This window comes from Pyrgilauda ruficollis, unplaced genomic scaffold (assembly GCF_017590135.1).
Source record: "Pyrgilauda ruficollis isolate IOZ18807 unplaced genomic scaffold, ASM1759013v1 scaffold13, whole genome shotgun sequence".
In the NCBI taxonomy this organism is placed as follows: Eukaryota; Metazoa; Chordata; class Aves; order Passeriformes; family Passeridae; genus Pyrgilauda; species Pyrgilauda ruficollis.
Genome location: NW_024511432.1, coordinates 4,952,277 through 4,971,240, shown reverse-complemented (window position 1 = coordinate 4,971,240; position 18,964 = coordinate 4,952,277). Strand labels below are relative to the sequence as shown.

Here is an 18,964-nt window from a genome sequence, read left to right as displayed (position 1 = left end):
GCCGTGAGGAAACGGAGGCGCTGATTGGGTGGTGCCGGGTGAGGGGCGGGGCTATGCGGTCACCACGGCGACCGTGACCCGCCCCGCCCGGGTCCTGAGGGGCGGAGGCCATGGTGGGCCTGGTGTCTGTGTCCTGCGTCCCTCCGTCCCTCCGTCCCTCCTTCCCTTCCTCCACCATATCATCCCCGGCACCAACGCCGCTCTTAGCGATCCCTTGCTTCGCCTTCCCTCTCCCCTGGCCCGCCGGAGCAGCACAGCTCTGTGGAGCCCCGCACGTGCTGCATGCGCAGCCTGATCCGGGTGAAACATCCCCTTTTTCCCTATGGATATTGTACCCGACCTGTGTAGCTACCTCAGCAGGTTTGCTGCGGGCTTTGTGGGTACAGCACAAACCGTACTTCTGGGTGGAGCCAAAAGAAGTGTTCAGAGATACTGGGGAAAGTTAATAATTCATGACATTTTTACTAATTAAAAAAAAAAAAAAAAAAAAAAAAGCCATAAAAATGTGGACCAGCAGCTTCCGAGCGCTCCCCCTCTTGCCCATCTTCCCGTGAGATGCGATCCAGCCCGCGAAAAGCCCGTGGTAATGATCCTGATGCACCAGGAGGGGGTTTTCGCGTCCTTCCAAACAAAGCCGTAGGAACGTGAGGCGCCGGAGTTATCTCTCCGCACCAGGTATTTATTTACTCTGCGTGTTTCAGGAGCTGCTCGGTATTCCTTGGCAGCCAGACCTGTTGCCCAAAGGCACGGATGAGTCTGCAGCCAAGACTAGGTTTTGCAACCAGGAAAGGCACTCTGCCGCGGGGATGCATCGCCCCGCGGCTCCCGGGAAGAGCCGAGCCCAAGGGCAGCGCTGCCGTGGAGCCGACAACGCAAAATCACGAAGAAATGAGCTGAGCCTGGGTCTGGTCGGGTGAAGCCTCCACAGCGGCCGGGGTACGTCCTTGTGAGGGTGGAGAGTTCGTCGGAGCCCATTCCTCTCTCGCACCCACATCCCACAGCGAGCGCTGGGGCTGCACTCCTGCGGCTCTGTCCTTGCTGTCCCTGGGAGGGCTCACTGCCCAGGTGGGCTTTGCCTCCCCAGCTTCTGCTCTGAGTCCCTCCAGCCCGAGGAGACGCCGCCAGAGCTATTTGCTGCTCTTGCTCCATCAGCACAGATCGTGATCCCCATCTCTCGGCTCCTGCTGGCAGTGGGGAAAGACAAACGCAGTGTCCAGGGCCACCCTTGCCATTGCCAAAGTCAAGGTGACTGCTGCTCGCTTGGTTGCAGCCTTTGTTCAGAGCACCAGGCGAGTTCCCATGGGTGGCAGGGACAGGGTGAGGCCGTGCAGGTGTTGGAGTGGAACCAGGATCAGGGACTCTGTGTGTTTTATCTGGAACTGCCTGTGCTGTTGCTGGCCCCTGGACCAGCTGCGCAGCTGTAGCCACAGCGCCGATCCTGCCTCGACCTCCTGTGCTTCTCCTTCATCACAGACAAGCAGGACAGAGCTCAACTGAGCTGCTTTCTGCTCATTCCGTGTCTGAGCCATTGCTGGGAAAAATGCCTGCTCACGGGACAAGCTTACCTGAATCCAGCACTGACCTGGCTTGGAGCAGGGGCTGGAGGAACAACCTCCTGAGGCACATGAGTGCTAAACCTCAGCAGCCCCCCTCCATGCCGGGGGTGCTGGAGCCCCCAGAGAGCCAGGCCCTCGCTGCCCTCACCCACTGCAGCCAAGAACTGGTGGATCTGGAGTCAGTGGACACATCTGAACATCAGGTAGCACATGCTCCAGTTCCAGAGGCTGATTCAGAGCTCCTGGGACTGAGGAAAAACAAACGTCCTGATACTGTCTGCTTAACTTATCTCACTCTGTGGCAGCAGATAAGGGGCCACAGCACAAACCAGAAGGTGTGACCAGCACATCACCCCACTGTCCTGCTGAACAATTAACTCCAATTTACCAAAACTGGAGATGAAGGGCTGCAAGCTGCTTTTGTCGCCTGCGTAAATATTAACCATGGAGTAAATCAGGATTATCTCTCTGAACTCAACACAATTACTCTGTTTAAAAAAAACCAAACTAAACTGGGGGGGCTGAGTGGGTATTGCTGATGAGTTTACAGCTCTGTTTGTGGTCAGGCTGGTTTTCATGGCGTGGCAATCTCTTAGCACAGCGGGAGGAGAATTTGCCAGCACATGAGGAGATGCCCCACGGTCTCGCAGCCTGGTGTGCTCCTTTGCTCACCCAGGCACAGTGACACAAGGGACAAGCCTGCCAGGAGCCACAGAGCAGCTAACACCGACCTGGTGCTGGAGGAATGCCGGGGTGTGATGCAATTTTGTCCTGACCAGATGTTGCTCCCTGGGCCAGGACAGGGCAAGGATCAAAGGGCAGCAGAATCCAGACAAGCCCAGCTGATTCTCTGGGCTTGGTTCGATGTGTTTATTCTGTCGGAAGCACTGTGCTCGTTGGGTGTCTGGCTTTAAAAACTGCTTCATGGTGCTGCAGTCATGGCCCCTTTGGCTCCAAAATTCCTCAGAGTCAGTGAGCAAGAGTCTGGTTTTGTTCAGGCTCTGGGGCTGGTGACCCTGGTGCTGGCAGGAGGGAGCTCACAGTGTGCTCTGGCATCACTGGCAGAGCTGCACTGCAGTGGGGTCTGCAGGGAAGGGCTTCTCTGGCTGTCCCTGAGTGTTTCTGTGCCTGAGCAGAGCCAGTTCTGCCAGGCACATCCCACAGGCATCACCTGTGGGCACAGCCTGGCAGCACCAAGGAGATGTGCTCTGGCTGCACATCCTGGCAGCCTGGTGCTGGGACGGGCGCGGCGAGGCTTTGCCACACACCCGGTGAACTTGGTGTTCGCTCAGCTGTTCCACTGCTCAGTAAAGCAAATCATCCCCAAAACAATGAACCTTCCCTGGCCCACCCTGCTCTGGGGCAGCATGAAATTTCCCTGCCAGACAAAGGAGAAAAGCCAGAGCGAACCAGGAGGCAGGGAATGAGGGACACAGCTGGAATACATCCCCTGCTACCAGGGTTGCCTCTGCCAAAGGCCACCACACCGGTGGCACGGGAAGCCGCCTGCCAGCACGGGGAAATGCAGGGATATTCCCGGGCGGGGCCGAGGCTTCCACCGGCGACACTCGCGGGGATTCCGTGCGGATGCCGGCCGCGTGCCGGAGCTCGGTGTCCCCAGACACCGAGCTGGGTTTAATGTCGCTAATGAGGTTCCTGACAGCGATGGGATGCCCGAGGTTACCGGCGCGGTGCCCGGTGCCGTCCCGGCGCGGCGGCGGCCCGACGGGGAGCGGAGCCGTGCCCGGATAGACGGGGCCGACGTGGAGGGGACTGGGATGGAGACGGGCTTGGGGACGGGGACAGGGATGAGGATGGGGGTCCTGCCGCCCTCCCGTCCCCACCCCCGTTTCCACGGCGACGTTGTCAGCAGCCGCCCGGCCCCGCCCCGCGCCCCGCCTGGGCCAATGGCGCGGCGGCGCCCGGCCTGCCCGCCGGTGACGTCATGGCCGGTGAAAATCCCCCGTGGCCGCGGGAGCGGCGGTGGCGGCGCGGCCCCGCGGCCCGGCCCGGCCCGCACCATGGCCAAGCACCACCGCACGCCGGCGCGCTCCGCCGAGCCCGTCATCGAGGTCAAGAGCAAGGTAAGCGCCCGCCGGGGACGGGGCCGGTGATGCCGATGCCGATGCCCGTGCCGGTTCCGCCGGGTCACGACCGAGCGCGTCGCCCCCGCGTCGGGCAGCACACGTGGGGTGGCTCCGCGCACCAGGGAGCGGCGCGGGAGCCAGGCCGTGCGGGCTCTCCGCTCCCTGCGCTGCGGCGGCGCTGCCCGGAGCCTCCCCGAGCGCAGCCCGGCCCGGCGGCCGCGGCGTCCCGCCACCGTGGGCTCTGCCGGGCCGCGGGCTCGCTCGGCGCGGCCGTGGGAACGCGGCGGCGGAGCGCTCGCCAGATGCGCAGGGGCGCCGGTGCGCCGTTCCGGCAGCCCCCGTGTGCGGGGTGGCCCCGCCGGTGCGGGTGTGCGGGGTGTGCGGTCACCCCGGGGACACACCTCGCCCAGATGTGCACTCACCCAGATGTGCGTGCTGGCCAAGGCATGCTCGTCCCCGGCTATGCCATCACCCAGATGTGCGCCCCCAGCAAGGGACGAGCCCCTGTCGCGCCTCCAGATGTGCACACCTGCATGACTGTGCGCTAGCCCAGTTGTGGTCTCCCGCAGACGTGTCTGCTCATCCAGATATGTGCTCACCTGGCACACCCTTGCCCAGATGTGTGCGGTCACCCAGATATGCACCACTGTCCACCTGTGCCCATCCACCCACCCCTGTGCTCGCCCAGATGCGTGCACTCCCTTTCTGCACCCTTATCCAGCTGTGCGCTCGCCCAGCTGTGCCACTGCCTGCTCGGGACCCCCGGCAGGGTGCAGGGTGCCCTCCTTCCCAGGACGTGGTGGCCACCGCCTGCCCCGACAGCTGGGGTGTGACCCCCGCGGGCAGCGCGATCCTCGCAGCGCTCCTCAGCCTGTTCTTAATTGGCTTCCCGTTCGTCGTGACGGAAGGAGGCATTAATTAGCGCTGTTGCTCACCAGGTGCTACGGCAGCGCCCGTGTCGCAGGGAAGGGCCTCCCGGCAGCACGGAGTCTGCCACGGCTGGTGGTACGGCCAGAGGGTCCTTCCTCTGCCGCCTGGCCATCTTTTTGCCCCATCACTTCAGTGTTTGGGCAGAAAAACGGCTTCCCTCTTTACTTTGTTTTTGGGACGGGCTCCTCCTGACTGGCTCTGCCTGCCCTGGGGCAGCTCTGTGTGGTCCCCTGTCTGCATCAGTCCTGCAGACCGGGGCCAGTCCTGCCCAGAGTCACCCTCTTCCTCCTCTTCCTCATCCTCCTCTGCAGTTTGATGCTGAATTTCGCCGCTTTGCCATGAAGCGCTCTGGCGCCGGCAGCTTCCAGGACTTCTACCAGCTGCTGCAGACAGTGCACCAGATCCCGCGGGTGGACGTGCTCCTGGGCTACACAGACATCCACGGCGACCTCCTGCCCATCAACAACGACGACAACTACCACAAAGCCCTGTCCTCGGCCAACCCCCTCCTCAGGGTCATCATCCAGAAGAAGGGTAAGCGCGGCACTGGACGTGTCCTCCTGCCAAGAGAGATGATCCACAACCCGCAGTGCTGCTGGTTCCACCTTTGGACTGTGCCAGCAGGGCCTGGCTGGTCACATACCCTCCAGCCACTGCTTTGGTGGATGGATGTGGAGATGGTGGCACTGGGAGTCTGCCAGAACCCTGCCAGGGCTGTGGCAACCACACAGGCTCTCCCTGGCAGCTGAGGGCACCTGCCTCAGCCCAGCCCCATGCGACTGGTGAGCAAAGGCAGATCCTTGCAATTCACCCCTTTGAAGTCGTGTTTTGCAGCCAAGCTTGCATGGGCTCCCAGATAACACCCATGTTAGTCCCGTGAGCACTGTGCCAGCAGCCCCATCCAGCTTCCTGCCCTGAGGAGGCAACAGCCATCATTTTGGTAGAGCTCTTGGGGTGCCAGGTGCTGCTGGATTTCTGATGTTGAGAAGGGGCTTGGTGCCTCCCTGTCAGACCAGGGGCTTGCCCTTACCTTAGTGGCATATTCCCAAGGATCCACTTCTTTGACCAGGAACACCTGATAGCATCCTGATAGCAGCATCCTGCCTCCAAGTGACAAACACACAGAGTATTTCTCCTGTTTGCAGGGAAAACAAGCCCATCCCCTTCCATTCAGTTTAGTAGCACCAAGGTTTTCTCTTTCATAGCACCATCAGTCAGCAGTTCACAGAGCCAGAGCCTGACCCAGAGCCACAGGGTCAGCACAGCATCCAGAGTGAGTCTGTGTTTCCAGCTCGTGTTAGTGGTATGAAGTCTCTGGGCAAGAGGTGATGCTGGTGGCCAGCTCTGGCTGCGGTGTCAGTTTTCCTGGGCTTTTGCATCAGGGTGGTGTGGGATGCCCTGGACATGTGTTTCCCCTGTGGCCACATGGTGTGGGGGCTGGCAGCAGTGATCCAGGCTGCTGGAGCTCGTGGTGCACTCAGGAGCTGTCGCTGCCAGCTCTGAACTATCCCCTGTTCCTGGCCCAATGCTTGGACCCAGGCTGTGACATGGAGAGCCAGTGCAGGGGTGAATGTGCCAAGGCTGCAGTGGGACCATCACTCCTGCTCCCAAGAGCCATCCTGTGGGCTGCTGTAAAAGCCTGTGAGGGCCCACGGCTGACTGTGCCAAGACAGCACAGTGTGGAGAGGGAGCCTGCAGAGCCTGGCTCCATGGGCAGCATGATAAGGAAGGCGAGCAGGCAGCACCAGGGAGCCCCAGCACCCAGCTGTGCCTGCAGGAGAGGGGCCGCAGGGCGGGAAGCGCCACAGGGAGGTGAGCAGAGAGGCCAGGAGCAAGTCCTGGGTGAATCACAGCTAATTTAAAATGGATCCAGGTCATCCCGAGGCTGGGCTGTCGTTGAACCGGTCTGGGTCGCTGAGGAATGTGGCTGCAGAGCCTCTCCCCCCGCCGGGTGCAGGGAGCTGTGCACACACACAGGTGTGCTCCTGGCAGTGGGCTCCGCAGCAGCCAGTCCTGCTACAGCAGGGCAAAAAGCAAAGGCTGCAGCTGGGCTCACCTCTGTGCCATCACCCCGCTGGGTGAAGCCATCCCTGCAGGGCAGCCTGGCTGGGACAATGGCACTGACCCTCCTTGGCTGGGCCCAGGCTCATGGGAAGGGCAGGGGAAGGCGTGGGACATTGCCAGGGCCACCGTGGGGCTCATCCTTGGCGTGCTGGACCTGCCTGGCCCAGCCACTCTGCGCCCCTTGGAGAGGAGCTGTGTGCTGAAATAGCTGTGGGAAAGCCTCCGCCACCCTTCCCTGAGCTAAAAATATGCCAAGGCTGTGTGTGCAGGGAGATATTTATAAACCAGGAGCCCTGGCAGGCTGGCTTGGCTAGGGAGAAATCCCATGTCCCCTGGGCTTGGGGACATCCCTAGCAGCCCCGCAGCTGGAGCAGGGTCCAGATGCTGGTGGGGGACACTGTGCGGAATGTGCTGACCATGGAGCATCCAGATCTGGGCTCCCCCACGGAAAGAGATGGGGAGAAACCAGAGAGGAACCAGGGGCTACTCCCCAGCACCTGGTGGGTGAGGCCAAGAGTGATGGGTTGGAGCTGGGCCCCACAGAGCAGCCCCAGGCCACGGTCCAGAAGGATGGAGTCAAACCCTGTATGAAGGTGCCTGATGGTGGAATAAGAGACATGGGCACAAATTACAGTCTGGGATATTCAGGGGCCCTGAGGATGCTGCAGCCCCGGGATGAATTTCCAGGAGGTGTGGAGTCTCTGTCCTTGGGAATGGCAGAGTTCTGCAGGACACAGTGGTGGCTATCACCAACCCATGCCAGTGATAGCCCTGCTCTGGTGGGGCAGAGGACTCTGGTGCTGTCTCTTGGGGTTGGACTCGCCCTAAGGGAGTTGGTTGCCACCACAGCACACTTGTGTGGGGGGTCCTCTCTCCCCAAACCCAAACTGGGGCATGGCTGCAGCTCCCAGGCCATCAGGGCTGGCAGCTCTAGTGTTAAACTGCAGAGTTTGGCTTAAAGTGTGATTAAGGCTGAATCACTGCCTCGATCCCACTAATCCTGGCCTGTGTGCCTGTGTACGCTGGGTAATCCCAGGAGATGGGCCCCAGCGGAGACAGGCTGCAGAGAAAGCCAGGCTGATGATCTGGGGAGGAAAAGCCATTGAGACCTGTGAGCAGGGCCCTTCTGCTGAGCACCTGGGGCCAAGGGCACGCGCTCACGTCCCCGGCAGCTGCAGTGCCTGACCCGTGTCCTCCCTCGCTCCCTGCAGCAGAGTCTGATGCCAGCGTCTTCGCCTCCAACTCCTTGCAGCGGAAGAAGAAAGGGCTGCTGCGCCCAGCACACTACCGGGCCAAGCCTCACCTCCTCATCGGGATGCCCCAGGACTTCCGCCAGATCTCCTCCATCATCGACGTGGACATCCTGCCCGAGACGCACCGGCGCGTGCGGCTGCACAAGCACGGCTCTGACAAACCACTGGGCTTCTACATCCGCGACGGCGTCAGCGTGCGCGTGGCCCCGCAGGGCGTCGAGAAGGTGCCCGGCATCTTCATCTCCCGCCTGGTGAAGGGCGGCTTGGCTGAGAGCACGGGGCTGCTGGCGGTCAGCGACGAGATCCTGGAGGTGAACGGCATCGATGTGGCTGGCAAGTCCCTGGACCAAGTGACGGACATGATGGTGGCCAACAGCCACAACCTCATCATCACCGTCAAGCCGGCCAACCAGCGCAACAACGTCATCCGCAGCAGCAAGGCCTCGGGCAGCTCCGGCATGTCCACGGACAGCACCCCCAGCCAGCAGACCCCCAGCCCGGCCTCGCAGTACCTGAGCAACTACAGCACGGCCGAGAGCGACGAGGAGGGCGACCTGGTCATCGAGAGCGACAGCGCGTCCCACTACATCCCCGGGGGCTGCCCCAACGGGGGCCCCGCGGACGGACCCCTGCAGCGGAGCCTGTCCCCGCACAGCTCGCGGGGCTCCCTGCAGTCCCTCGGCAGCCACGACGGCAGCCCTGGCAGGGGCAGCGGACGGGAGGATGGCACCCTCCTCACCCTATAGCCGCAGGGGCCCGTGCCACTTGGTGGCTGGCTGGGTTCCCGCTGATCTGGGCTGGATGTGGACACCAGGGTGATGATGTGGCCATCGGGCAGGGGTGGAGAGGGGCTGCCCGTGACCCCCAGAGCCCCACTGTGGGACCCATTCAAGCCAGGCACTGCCCCTCTGAGCGCCCTTACCTCCTCTTCCAAGCAAGCGGGGGTTTTTAATTGTTTTATTGAAATATGCATCATTAATATATTGCAATGGACAGTAAAACTTTTTCTAGAAAGCGCCATGCTTGTCCCTGGTTCATGTCACTGCAGGGAGGAGGGGGACAGCGGGTGGGTACCCCAGCCCTGTGCACAGAAGGCAGTGCCTGGGGGCGATGGCCTTGACCTTTGCTGCTGTGCTGGGTGACCCCACTGAGACTCATTGTGCCTTTTCCAGGACCCATGTCCAGGCTGTTTTGGGCAGCTGCCTGGCCTGATGGCCTGATGCAGTCAGCCTTGCTTGGTCCCCCCTTTCCCACCTTGTCCCTGCTGCAGGGACACTCACTAATGCAAGGGACACCTGGTCTGGCAGCAGCACCTTGGCTGTCACTCAGCCTTGCAAATGCTGCTAGGGATAGTGCAGCCCCATCCTCCTTCTTCAGCCCCAAGCTCAGGGCAGGGGTGTCCACACCTGCCCCTGCTCCTCTCCTGGGGCTCCCAGCACCCTCAGTCCCTCTCACAAAAGTGCCAAGCCAATGTGGCACTCACTGCTGCCAAGGGCTTGTGGTGGGACCTGCAGCTCTCAGGGTCTGAAAAGCCAGCACCAACTCTCCATTCAGAGCCTCAGGCCAGGGCAGGCTGGGAGTGCAGCAAGGGCTGAGGACACTCATGGCACACAGCCAGGGCCCAGACAGACCAGAGAGCAGATCTGGCAGCAGGGCTGGTTAGCCCAGGCTGGTTTTGGGCAGGGAGGTGCCCAGGGGCTGTGCCCATGGCCCCCAGTCACTCTCATCCAGCCGGCTCAGCCTGGCTGTGGGGTTTGCCCTGAGGTGGCCCCAGGGGCACATGGGGTGATTTTCCAGTTGGCATCTCACCTCCTCCAGCCCTCGAGTGCCAAAATACTCCCCACGCCTTGGCAGCAGCGTCAGCCCTGACATCCCAGGGCACTGCAGTGTGCCAGGTGGCACAGGCAGGGCTAGGATACTCCACAATATCCCCACCCCACAAAATCCTGCCCTGCAGAAAGGCAGCTGCTTGGGGTATCCACACACAGCATCCCCACCCTGTGCAGCAAATGGGGATGGAGCAACAGCACAAGCTGCAAGAAGGGAAAACCAGATGGGATTTCAGGGGAAAAAGTGTTCCCCATGAGGCCAGCATTGTCTGGAGACAGAGCCCCAGCAAGGTGATGGGGAAAAGCCCCTCCCTGGAGATTCTCCTAATTCAGTTGGATGTGGCTCCAAGCTGTGGCACCGTGCCCCTGCTGAGCAAAAGATGCACCAAGCCCTCCAGCCATCCCTTACAGCTTCTTCATGCAGCAAGATCCCTGCAAAGGTCTGCACAGGTTCCTGCATGGCATCTGAAGGTAAGGCAGCAGTGAGCTCACCTATGTGATGGCACCTTCCAGCCCTGTCCTGCCAGCCTGTGGATGGAGATCCAGCAGGATTTTGTACATTCTCCAGTCCATGTCCCACCGCCATGTCCCAGCACCCTGTGAAACGCACGGTTCATCCCCTGCCTGCACTGTGCCAATGCTGATGCTTTCTGCTGCCCACACCATTCCTCAGGCCCTGCTGGGCCCACTGGGAGCTGCACACACACTGCTAGATGGACATGATGATTTATTGGAGTATCTCCTGCCCCACAGACAACAAAGACTTCTCCAGACATCTGACCAGACCCTCCTGACAGCTCAGCCCTTCCCTGGGCAGAAAACACTGAAGCTCTGTGCTTCTTTCTTGTCCCCAAGCTGTTCCCTGAGCTCTCAGGTGCTCAGGATGAGCCATGACCACAGTCCAGCTCAGCAGAATGACAAGGAATACCACAGGCAGCAGCACAAGAGACCTCCTACCAGTTTCTAGAAGTAGGAAAAAAAGGGAAAGTAAGAGGTGATGCCAGAGTTCCAGAGCAGAGAGCTGATCTGTGAGAGTCAAGCAGCAGAGACAACTGTTCTCCAGACCACTGAGCAGGGCCTTTCTTAGGGCATCTCCCTCCCTTTTCTGTGGACAAGACACAGCACTGAAAGGTGAGCAAGAGATGCCAGCTGTGTACTGGACACTGTAATTGGCACCTGCATGGGCCCAGGGTCTGGAACTTGGCTTCCTCTCTTTCCCTCCCAAAAAGTGATGTCCATTCCTGCCCAGCAACAAAGGATGTTCAGGCAGAGCAGCACAGCACACCTGGCCCCACCAGCTCAGGAGTCCAACTTGATGAAGACTTTCGGCCTTGAGAAAATTTTGATTGCCTCGTCTATCTGGGAGAGCTTCCTCTCAAGCTCTACCCGCCTCTTCTGCATCCTGAGGCTGTCTCCACGCATTGGCAGCAGAACCAGCTCCTTTATCAGCTGTTCCTGGCCTGTAAAAAGAGGAAAAAAAAGTTGTGTAAGTTGAAAAGCAAAGAAATCCACCCTTTTTCTAGTGCTATGACCAAGAAGACAATGGCAGCACTGGAACAAGGAACTAGAATCCTTCTATTTAAAGCTCAGCTGGATATAAGACCTGAGGGACATGCTCCAGCTTTGAGAACCAAGGATTGGACTAGAGATCTCTGAAGGTCCCTTTCAGCCAAAATCTTTCTAAGATTTTAGGAGCAATAGCAACCCTAACATCAAGTCCCCTGGACAAGTGTGCTCCAGAGAGCCAGTCCTGTAACCTGCAGGACACTGATTCCTCTTTCCATGCACACAGCTCACATCCTGCCTATATATGCCTTAATCCAGGCAACTCTCCAAGTGCCAGGAATGTGTCCCTGTGTCTCTTCTCCCTTATCCTGCCTAGGACTGTTTGTTCTTCTGAGCTGGATCCGCTGGTTTTTTTGCTCTTACTCTGTTTCAGGTTGCTGAGGGTCTCCAGGCGCTGGCCCTCGGGCATCATGGTGTGCCCGGGTGGTGTGTCGGGGTCCGGCAGGTTTCGCAGCCGCTCCTCCGTCTGCTTGCGCCACAGCTCCTTCCTCTCCAGCAGGCTGGAGGAAAAGGAGAGCAGGTGTCAGCACATCTGGCACAGGCAGAGGCCAGGAATGTGCCCTTCAAGCCCCGCAGGGTTCCATGTCACTGGATGAGGACCCCAGGGAGCTGCGTGCTGGCACACATGCTCATGGTGGGGGATACACCGTGTTTAAACCACATATGTGGACCAGCAAATGTGCTCCACATGCACAAAGAGCTGCTGGGGCAGATGCACTCAGGCCAGCACGTGCTCCTTGGAGACAAGGGCTGCTGCTCCTCGTTTCTGGCTCACTGAGTCCTTGCCAAACCATCTGCGGGTCAATGGCAGAGTGAAGTCAGACAGCAGCTCACGGCCAGGGATGCTGGCAGAGGACAGCACAGGCAAAGGACTGGCACCACAGTCAGTCCTAGGACAGGGTCTGTTTCCCATGCAGAACCTCAAAATGCACAGCACTAGCTGGATGCTCCCCAGAACCCAGGACCAAGGCAGGATGAACACCTGTGAGGCAGAGCGAGCTCTGTGCCTCTCCAAAACCAGACCTTTTCATGCCAAAGCTACATCACAAGGAACAAAGCCTACAAAAGGCAGGAGCACATTTCTCAAGGCACACAGAGCTTCCCCATATCAGCACCATTGTACAACAGCAAGCAAGGGAGGAGGAGACAAAACTCCCTCTGAGCCCTGTCACACTTGGTTAAGCCAAGAAAGCAGGAGGGACAGCGTTGACTCCCCAATCAGAGAAACCGACACTGCTGCACATCGCAAGAGCACCTCTGTGCCCAGCCCATCCCTCCAGGCACAAGCCAGGGTGTGCATTAAGGCAGTTACGGTCTCGTGGAGCAGAGAGGGGCACACATACTACTGGGGGACGTGGCCCTTCTGCTTGGCGTTGTATTCCTCCTGCTGGCGGTGCCGCTGCTGCAGCAGCTCGGCCAGCGCCTGCAGGGACTGCGAGCGGCGCAGCGGGGCCCGCCGGGCAGCGCACGCGTTGTGCCTGATGAAGTCAACGCTCCTGCCCTCCACCTGCACCTGCAAAAAGAGACAGAGAGGCGTCAGGGGCAGGCTGGGCACGTGCACACAGCCAGCAAAAATGCACCACACAAGATATTAATTGTATGACAGCAGGACAGGCAGATCCTCGGCACAGCGTGTCTCAGTGGGCAGACACAGACAGGCAGGAGCTGTGGCCACGGTTTGGGAAGGCAGGCACTTAAAGCCAAGTCTAATCCTGGCCTCTTTAAGGTCCCCAAGACGACCACATGCCTTAAAAGTCAAAAGGACAGAAAAACCCAGGCTTGACGTAGTCCCCATGGCTCCTACTGGAGCATTTTGAGGGCAGAGGAAAAACAGGTTGGGTGCTCACCAGGCCAAGAAACTCAACAGAGCCCCTGGCAGAGCAGGAACTTTGCTGATCCTTGGGATACTTGCCCAGACATAGCACCTCCACCACAGCTACTCTGCTGGACAAAGCAGTGGAGAAGGTGGCTGTGTTTGCATTTAAGATTTCCCTGGTCTTCCTCCTTTGTAGATCATGTCCTGTTTAATTAAGTCATTCATGGCATTTAGGAACCAACAAACTGACAATCTCACAATTGCCAAGGGAAAAGGACATGAGTCATGGAGCTGTTTAGGACCTCCCAAACAGACTACTTGAAAGGTTTAAATATTAATGCTGATTTAACTCTCCTCACTAAAACACACACTCATTTCCAAATTTTTATCTAACATCCAGAAGCCACAGTTCCTTTGATTACAGTGGGAACAGCCTCCAAAAACCCAAGACCTCCTGCAAAGCCATTGGCAGAGCAGATTTGAGATTGCTGGCGTGAGGAGGTGGAATTTTCACAGTGAACTTCATGATCTCCTTAACTATGAGTGAGGATGAAGCTAGAATTAACAGCCCCTGAATACCTATCTCACCTCCCCAGTGACCAGGACCCTGCTCCTTCCCTTCAGCCAGGAACAGTATTTACAGATCTCCCTACTCAAGCAGCACATCTGACCCAACACTTCAGAAGAATGGATTTTCCATGCCAGAAATCCCTGGGATGGATGCAGGTAGTGTGTAACTCACCTTGGTTTCAGCCCCCTGTGCCTCTGGAGCCTCTGTGTCTGCTCCTGCTTTTGCTCTGACTGGCCTTGGGGACAGTGGTCTGCATGGCTTGATCCCAGAGCCACAGCGGGAATACGCCCGCAGGAAATTCACAGCCTCGGGATTGGGAGGTGGAGAGGTCTCCTGGGAAAGACAAGAAAAGATCCACCAGTGGAGGGAGGCTGGGGCAAAGAAAAACCCTCTCAACCAAGTTTGGGTGGTCAAGCACGGGCTCAGCCACAGGTTTCCAGACAGCACAAGCTTTCTGCCACGGCCTGGCAGAAGTTCTTGGGGGAAGATAATCTGTAATCAGCCAGCAAAGACCAACAAACACAACAGATCCAGACCTGGCCATAGAATGAAGGCTGAGAAACAGGGGGGGAGCTCTGCAGAAGCAAATTTGGATCAAGCAGGTAGGCAGGAGGCTGCCTGCTGAGGTGCTGTTCTCCAGGGCTGCTCTGCTCAGCACCTCAAATCTAGGTTATATCACTCTAGAAAGAAAAAGGAGCAGAGAGTGAAGGAGTCTGGTGGGATTGCATCTGAGGGGCATCTTCAAAGGCTGTGGCACAGGGTGACAGTACTTGATGTCTAGCAGGTGGTCTGGGACTATCTCAGACAGTCTTGTTGCAAACAAACCCTGAAAACTGAAAGTTGACACTGTGGCAAGTGGGTGACCTTACGAAAAACACAGCTGGGGCTCTGCTCTGCCCTTGGGAGTGATGGGAACTGCACAGGGCCACCCCCAGATCTTTAGAAATACCCAAGGTCTGAGCTGAGCTGCAGCTCCCTGGGGAAGATTTCCTCTTGCCTGGCCCATTCAGCTGGGCAGAGCTGCAGACAGATGGTGGGACTGGGCAGCCACACTGGTGGGTTTGGTGTGAGGAGCAGGGTATGGGATGCCCTCAGCACTGCCCAGACTGTTCATGCTCCAATGATGACCAGTCTTGTTTCAACAAGAGATCTGGATCTCTCTGGTAAGTTAATGAGAATTGCCTTCACCTAGCACAGCTGGTAAGGCTGATTGAGTCTGACCTCAGGAGCACAGAGCACAGCTTGCCCCATCTCCCTCCACAGGAGCACTGGGACTGCCAGAACCCTTTGCAAGACAACTGCTACAGCTAACAGCCTCAGGGACAGGTGATAGAGAAAAAACTCTGCATTAGTCATCAAGATCCAGCAGAATCAACTGAAACTCTGAGCAGCAGCAGCAGCAGCTCCACAGAAGATGGAGATCCTTCACAGGGAACACCTCAGCTCCAGGAGAGCCACAGCAACAGTTAAAGCATCATGAGTCAGTGCCAGGGCCTCTCTGGAGGAACACACAGAGCACAAGTAACGCACCACGCAGAACCTGCCTGCGCAGAGACCACCCCCTTTCCCCAAAACAAAGGAAGAAATGAGCTCAATCTTCTTCTCACCCAGAGGATTTGTCAAACAAGAGCGTAGGCTTCTGTTCTTGAAGCACTCGTGGGTTTGCTCCCATGTGTGGAAGGGTCACAGATACCAAAGAGGTTGGTGACACACCAGGAAAAAGGGACACAGCAGCTGGAACCACTGGCTTGGGAATCATCTGGCCAATTTTTACAGTTGTTATCAATACATGTCATTTTAAGCACCAAAAGCTGGCCACAGACAAAAGGGAAGCAATGTTGAGATGAGGAGGATCTTAAAGGCTCCAACTTGGCACCCTCACAGGCTGTGCTGATCTCTGAGGCCTCAATCCTGACTGCCTGGAGATGTCTGTGTGCCCCCCAGAGCAGTGGATATTCACCAGGACAATCACTTGGGGAAGAATACGTGGAACACACTGCCCACTGTGTATCCAGAAGGTGGGAACAGATGGACTGAGGCTCAGGGCAGCTGCTGATCTTACCTCTGGGTAAAACACCACAGCCTTTTGGCACAAACCCCAGAGAAGTGCTGCCCCAACCATGGGGAAGCTGAAAAGTCAGACGGGAGCATCCCCTGGCAGAAAACACAGCTATGAGAGGGAAGCAGGACAGGGATTATGGCAGCAATCACTGTCTGGACCAAACCACACTCTCAGTCACAGCCCCACTGCCACATCTGCCCACTGTGCTTCAGCACTGAGATGCCCCCAGACCCTGCAGGCCCCAGGACTCCCCTGTCCCCATCACCCCACTGTTCCCCAAGCCTGGAGAGTTCAAGAGCTCCTCCACAGATACCAACCTGCAGTTTGGCCTTCACCTTTGACTCCACATTCTCGTATTTCTGGGATTTCCAGAGAGCTTTCACAGGCTTGGGCTGGCTGCGCTCTTGGGCTCGCTCCTTCTCTTTGCACTTCTTCTGAATCTCCTTTATCCGCCTCACGTTTTCCTTCTCGTAGTCCTTGGCCTCTTTCCCTGCTCAGCAAGGGGAGACACACCTTCACCTCCCAGACACTGCCACAGGATGCAGTCACAGATCCCTCCCAAAGCTGGTCCAACAGCCAGGAGAACCAGCAAGTCCTTGCCTCTCCTGCAGACTAGCCCATGTCCGCACCCTGCCCCTGTTAGATGCACACTCCTGGACTGACTCTTCTGCCAGAGGATCCCACCGTGCCCAGGTGAGCATCAGAACAGGTCTGTGCACACTGCTGGTGTCCACAGACTCCCTTGTTCTCCTCTCATCCCAGTATGGCCTATGCCAGACAAGCCATGCCAGCCCCCTCTCAAGAGCAAGGTCGATTCCCAGTTCGGCTCACATGGTGTTCCTGAAGTAGAGAGGGCTGCAGAGCCTTGAACTTCCCCTGTTCCTGCTTTCAGGACATTATCCCACATTGACACAACCAAGATTATGGATTAGGACTCTGTTTTGTTTTGGTTTTGAATCAAAAATTATCCTTCCTTGGGCTCCCCAAGGCAGGGAACATCTCAGCTGACATAACCAGGTGCTCATCTGTTCCCCCCTGGTTTGGGCACAGCACTTGTGGAATCCACCACACTGGCACCAGCTCAGGGCAATGACAGCACAGGAAATAAATTAAAATTACACACAGGGCTCAAACTTATCTCCTTCCTGGAGCTCTGGATGTATTCTGGGTGACATCCCTGTCCTGGAGAAGGGAACATCTTCTGCGAAGATGTTCTCACATCCACATCCACAGGCATCCTTCCCAAATCCTGCCTGGCTTCACCAACTAGGAACTCACCATGTTAAACATCCTCAATACATCAAGGTTTTGTTTGATTCATATAGAAGTTTTACTACAAAAAAGTCCAAATTTTTGCACCTTTTTTCAAGTCCCTCTTCCCATTTTAAACCTGAAACTGGAGCCAAAATATCACTGGCTCCAGCACAGGTGACTCCACTGCCAGGCCAAAGCTGCAGATGGGGTGACCAGCCCTGTGAAGCTCAAGCTCTCCTCAGGGAGCAGATCCTGGGAATCCACCCCAAATGCTTCATCCCTGGCCCCAAAGGCAGCTGAAGCCAGCAGTGATTTGGCTGTACTTACTCTTAGCTGGCATCCCCCCATCAAGGGAGATCCCTTCGAGCTGCAGCAGGAGGCCGAGTGTCCCTTTCTGTCCCCTCTCCAGGAAGAGCTTTCCGCTGGGGCGGATGCGAGGGGCTGGCTGCACCTGGCGGGCACTGCCCAGGGCAGGGTAGGGGCTGGCAACTGAGTCCAGGGGGCTGGAGGTTAAATACAGCTTCTGAGCATTTCCCTCCAGCCTCCCTCGAGCTGCAGAGAAAGAAAAAGGAGAACCTTGTCAGGAAATGATCTTACCTCAGCTTTCTGCACCCACAGCCCACACACAACGTGATGACCCCCTCTTCACCTCTGCCTTATGCTTTCCCATCCTTCAACCAGCTGTACAGACTACTTTAGGATCACCATCAGAAGCACCTTCACCAGTGTGAATAGAGACTGTCGAGGACACCAAGGGATAAGGACATCAAGCTGTGTCACACCAAAGCACAAACTAAAACCTGTACCAAGCACGAAGGACTCACCTGAGAGGGGACGTTTGTAATACTCCGGAAAGAGCGCTGGGTCTGGAGGAATGGGTCCAGAAATCCTGGATGGCCCTTCACACATCCTGCCACACGTTGCTCTGCCACAGAAACCAACCACCAGAACAGAAATGAACAGGGCTCAGTGAGCCACTGAAAAGCTACATTTAACATATATATATATATATATATATATATATATGTATAGGGGAATTTCTGACTTTCATTTGACACCTCACCCCCAGCTCCAGAGATGTCCTGCAGGTAGAAACCACCCCAAATTGGACTCTATGCAGGGGAAACAAGGGGTCCAGCAGCCCTGTCCCTACTGTGGGTCAGTGTTTTAACCAGTGCTGAAAATGCCCACAGTAATATTGGGACCTTCAGTATCAAAAAAAAATCCTTTGTGGCTTTGTTCTCCCATATGGAAACACTGAATGCAGACACAGAAGGAGTCTGTTCCCCCCTGGTTTGGGCACAGCACTTGTGGAATCCACCACACTGGCACCAGCTCAGGGCAATGACAGCACAGGAAATAAATTAAAATTACACACAGGGCTCAAACTTATCTCCTTCCTGGAGCTCTGGATGTATTCTGGGTGACATCCCTGTCCTGGAGAAGGGAACATCTTCTGCGAAGATGTTCTCACATCCACATCCACAGGCATCCTTCCCAAATCCTGCCTGGCTTCACCAACTAGGAACTCACCATGTTAAACATCCTCAATACATCAAGGTTTTGTTTGATTCATATAGAAGTTTTACTACAAAAAAGTCCAATTTTTTGCACCTTTTTTCAAGTCCCTCTTCCCATTTTAAACCTGAAACTGGAGCCAAAATATCACTGGCTCCAGCACAGGTGACTCCACTGCCAGGCCAAAGCTGCAGATGGGGTGACCAGCCCTGTGAAGCTCAAGCTCTCCTCAGGGAGCAGATCCTGGGAATCCACCCCAAATGCTTCATCCCTGGCCCCAAAGGCAGCTGAAGCCAGCAGTGATTTGGCTGTACTTACTCTTAGCTGGCATCCCCCCATCAAGGGAGATCCCTTCGAGCTGCAGCAGGAGGCCGAGTGTCCCTTTCTGTCCCCTCTCCAGGAAGAGCTTTCCGCTGGGGCGGATGCGAGGGGCTGGCTGCACCTGGCGGGCACTGCCC

General features: G+C 57.3%; 2 protein-coding genes across 4 annotated transcripts; one reads left to right on the top strand and one right to left on the bottom strand.

The window, feature by feature from the left end:
• Nucleotides 1-3,515: 3,515 nt before the first annotated feature.
• On the top strand, nt 3,516-10,288 carry PARD6A (par-6 family cell polarity regulator alpha). Of its 2 annotated transcripts, none has more exons than XM_041458802.1 (3): nt 3,516-3,640; nt 4,885-5,107; nt 7,852-10,288. In XM_041458802.1, the coding sequence occupies exons 1-3, from the start codon at nt 3,578-3,580 to the stop codon at nt 8,634-8,636; spliced, it is 1,071 nt and encodes a 356-aa protein (XP_041314736.1). In that variant the 5' UTR covers nt 3,516-3,577; the 3' UTR covers nt 8,637-10,288. The 2 variants fall into 2 exon arrangements, with proteins under 2 accessions (XP_041314736.1, XP_041314735.1); XM_041458801.1 differs by having other exon boundaries at nt 7,849-10,288.
• A 141-nt stretch (nt 10,289-10,429) lies between these two features.
• Nucleotides 10,430-17,950, bottom strand: ENKD1 (enkurin domain containing 1). 2 transcript variants are annotated; one of them, XM_041458800.1, is made up of 8 exons: nt 17,813-17,950; nt 17,316-17,540; nt 16,052-16,224; nt 13,844-14,005; nt 12,629-12,798; nt 11,649-11,785; nt 11,005-11,179; nt 10,430-10,682 (listed from the first exon to the last, which is right to left on the bottom strand). In XM_041458800.1, the coding sequence occupies exons 1-7, from the start codon at nt 17,895-17,897 to the stop codon at nt 11,019-11,021; spliced, it is 1,113 nt and encodes a 370-aa protein (XP_041314734.1). In that variant the 5' UTR covers nt 17,898-17,950; the 3' UTR covers nt 10,430-10,682; nt 11,005-11,018. The 2 variants fall into 2 exon arrangements, with proteins under 2 accessions (XP_041314734.1, XP_041314732.1); XM_041458798.1 differs by having other exon boundaries at nt 10,430-11,179.
• Nucleotides 17,951-18,964: the final 1,014 nt, after the last annotated feature.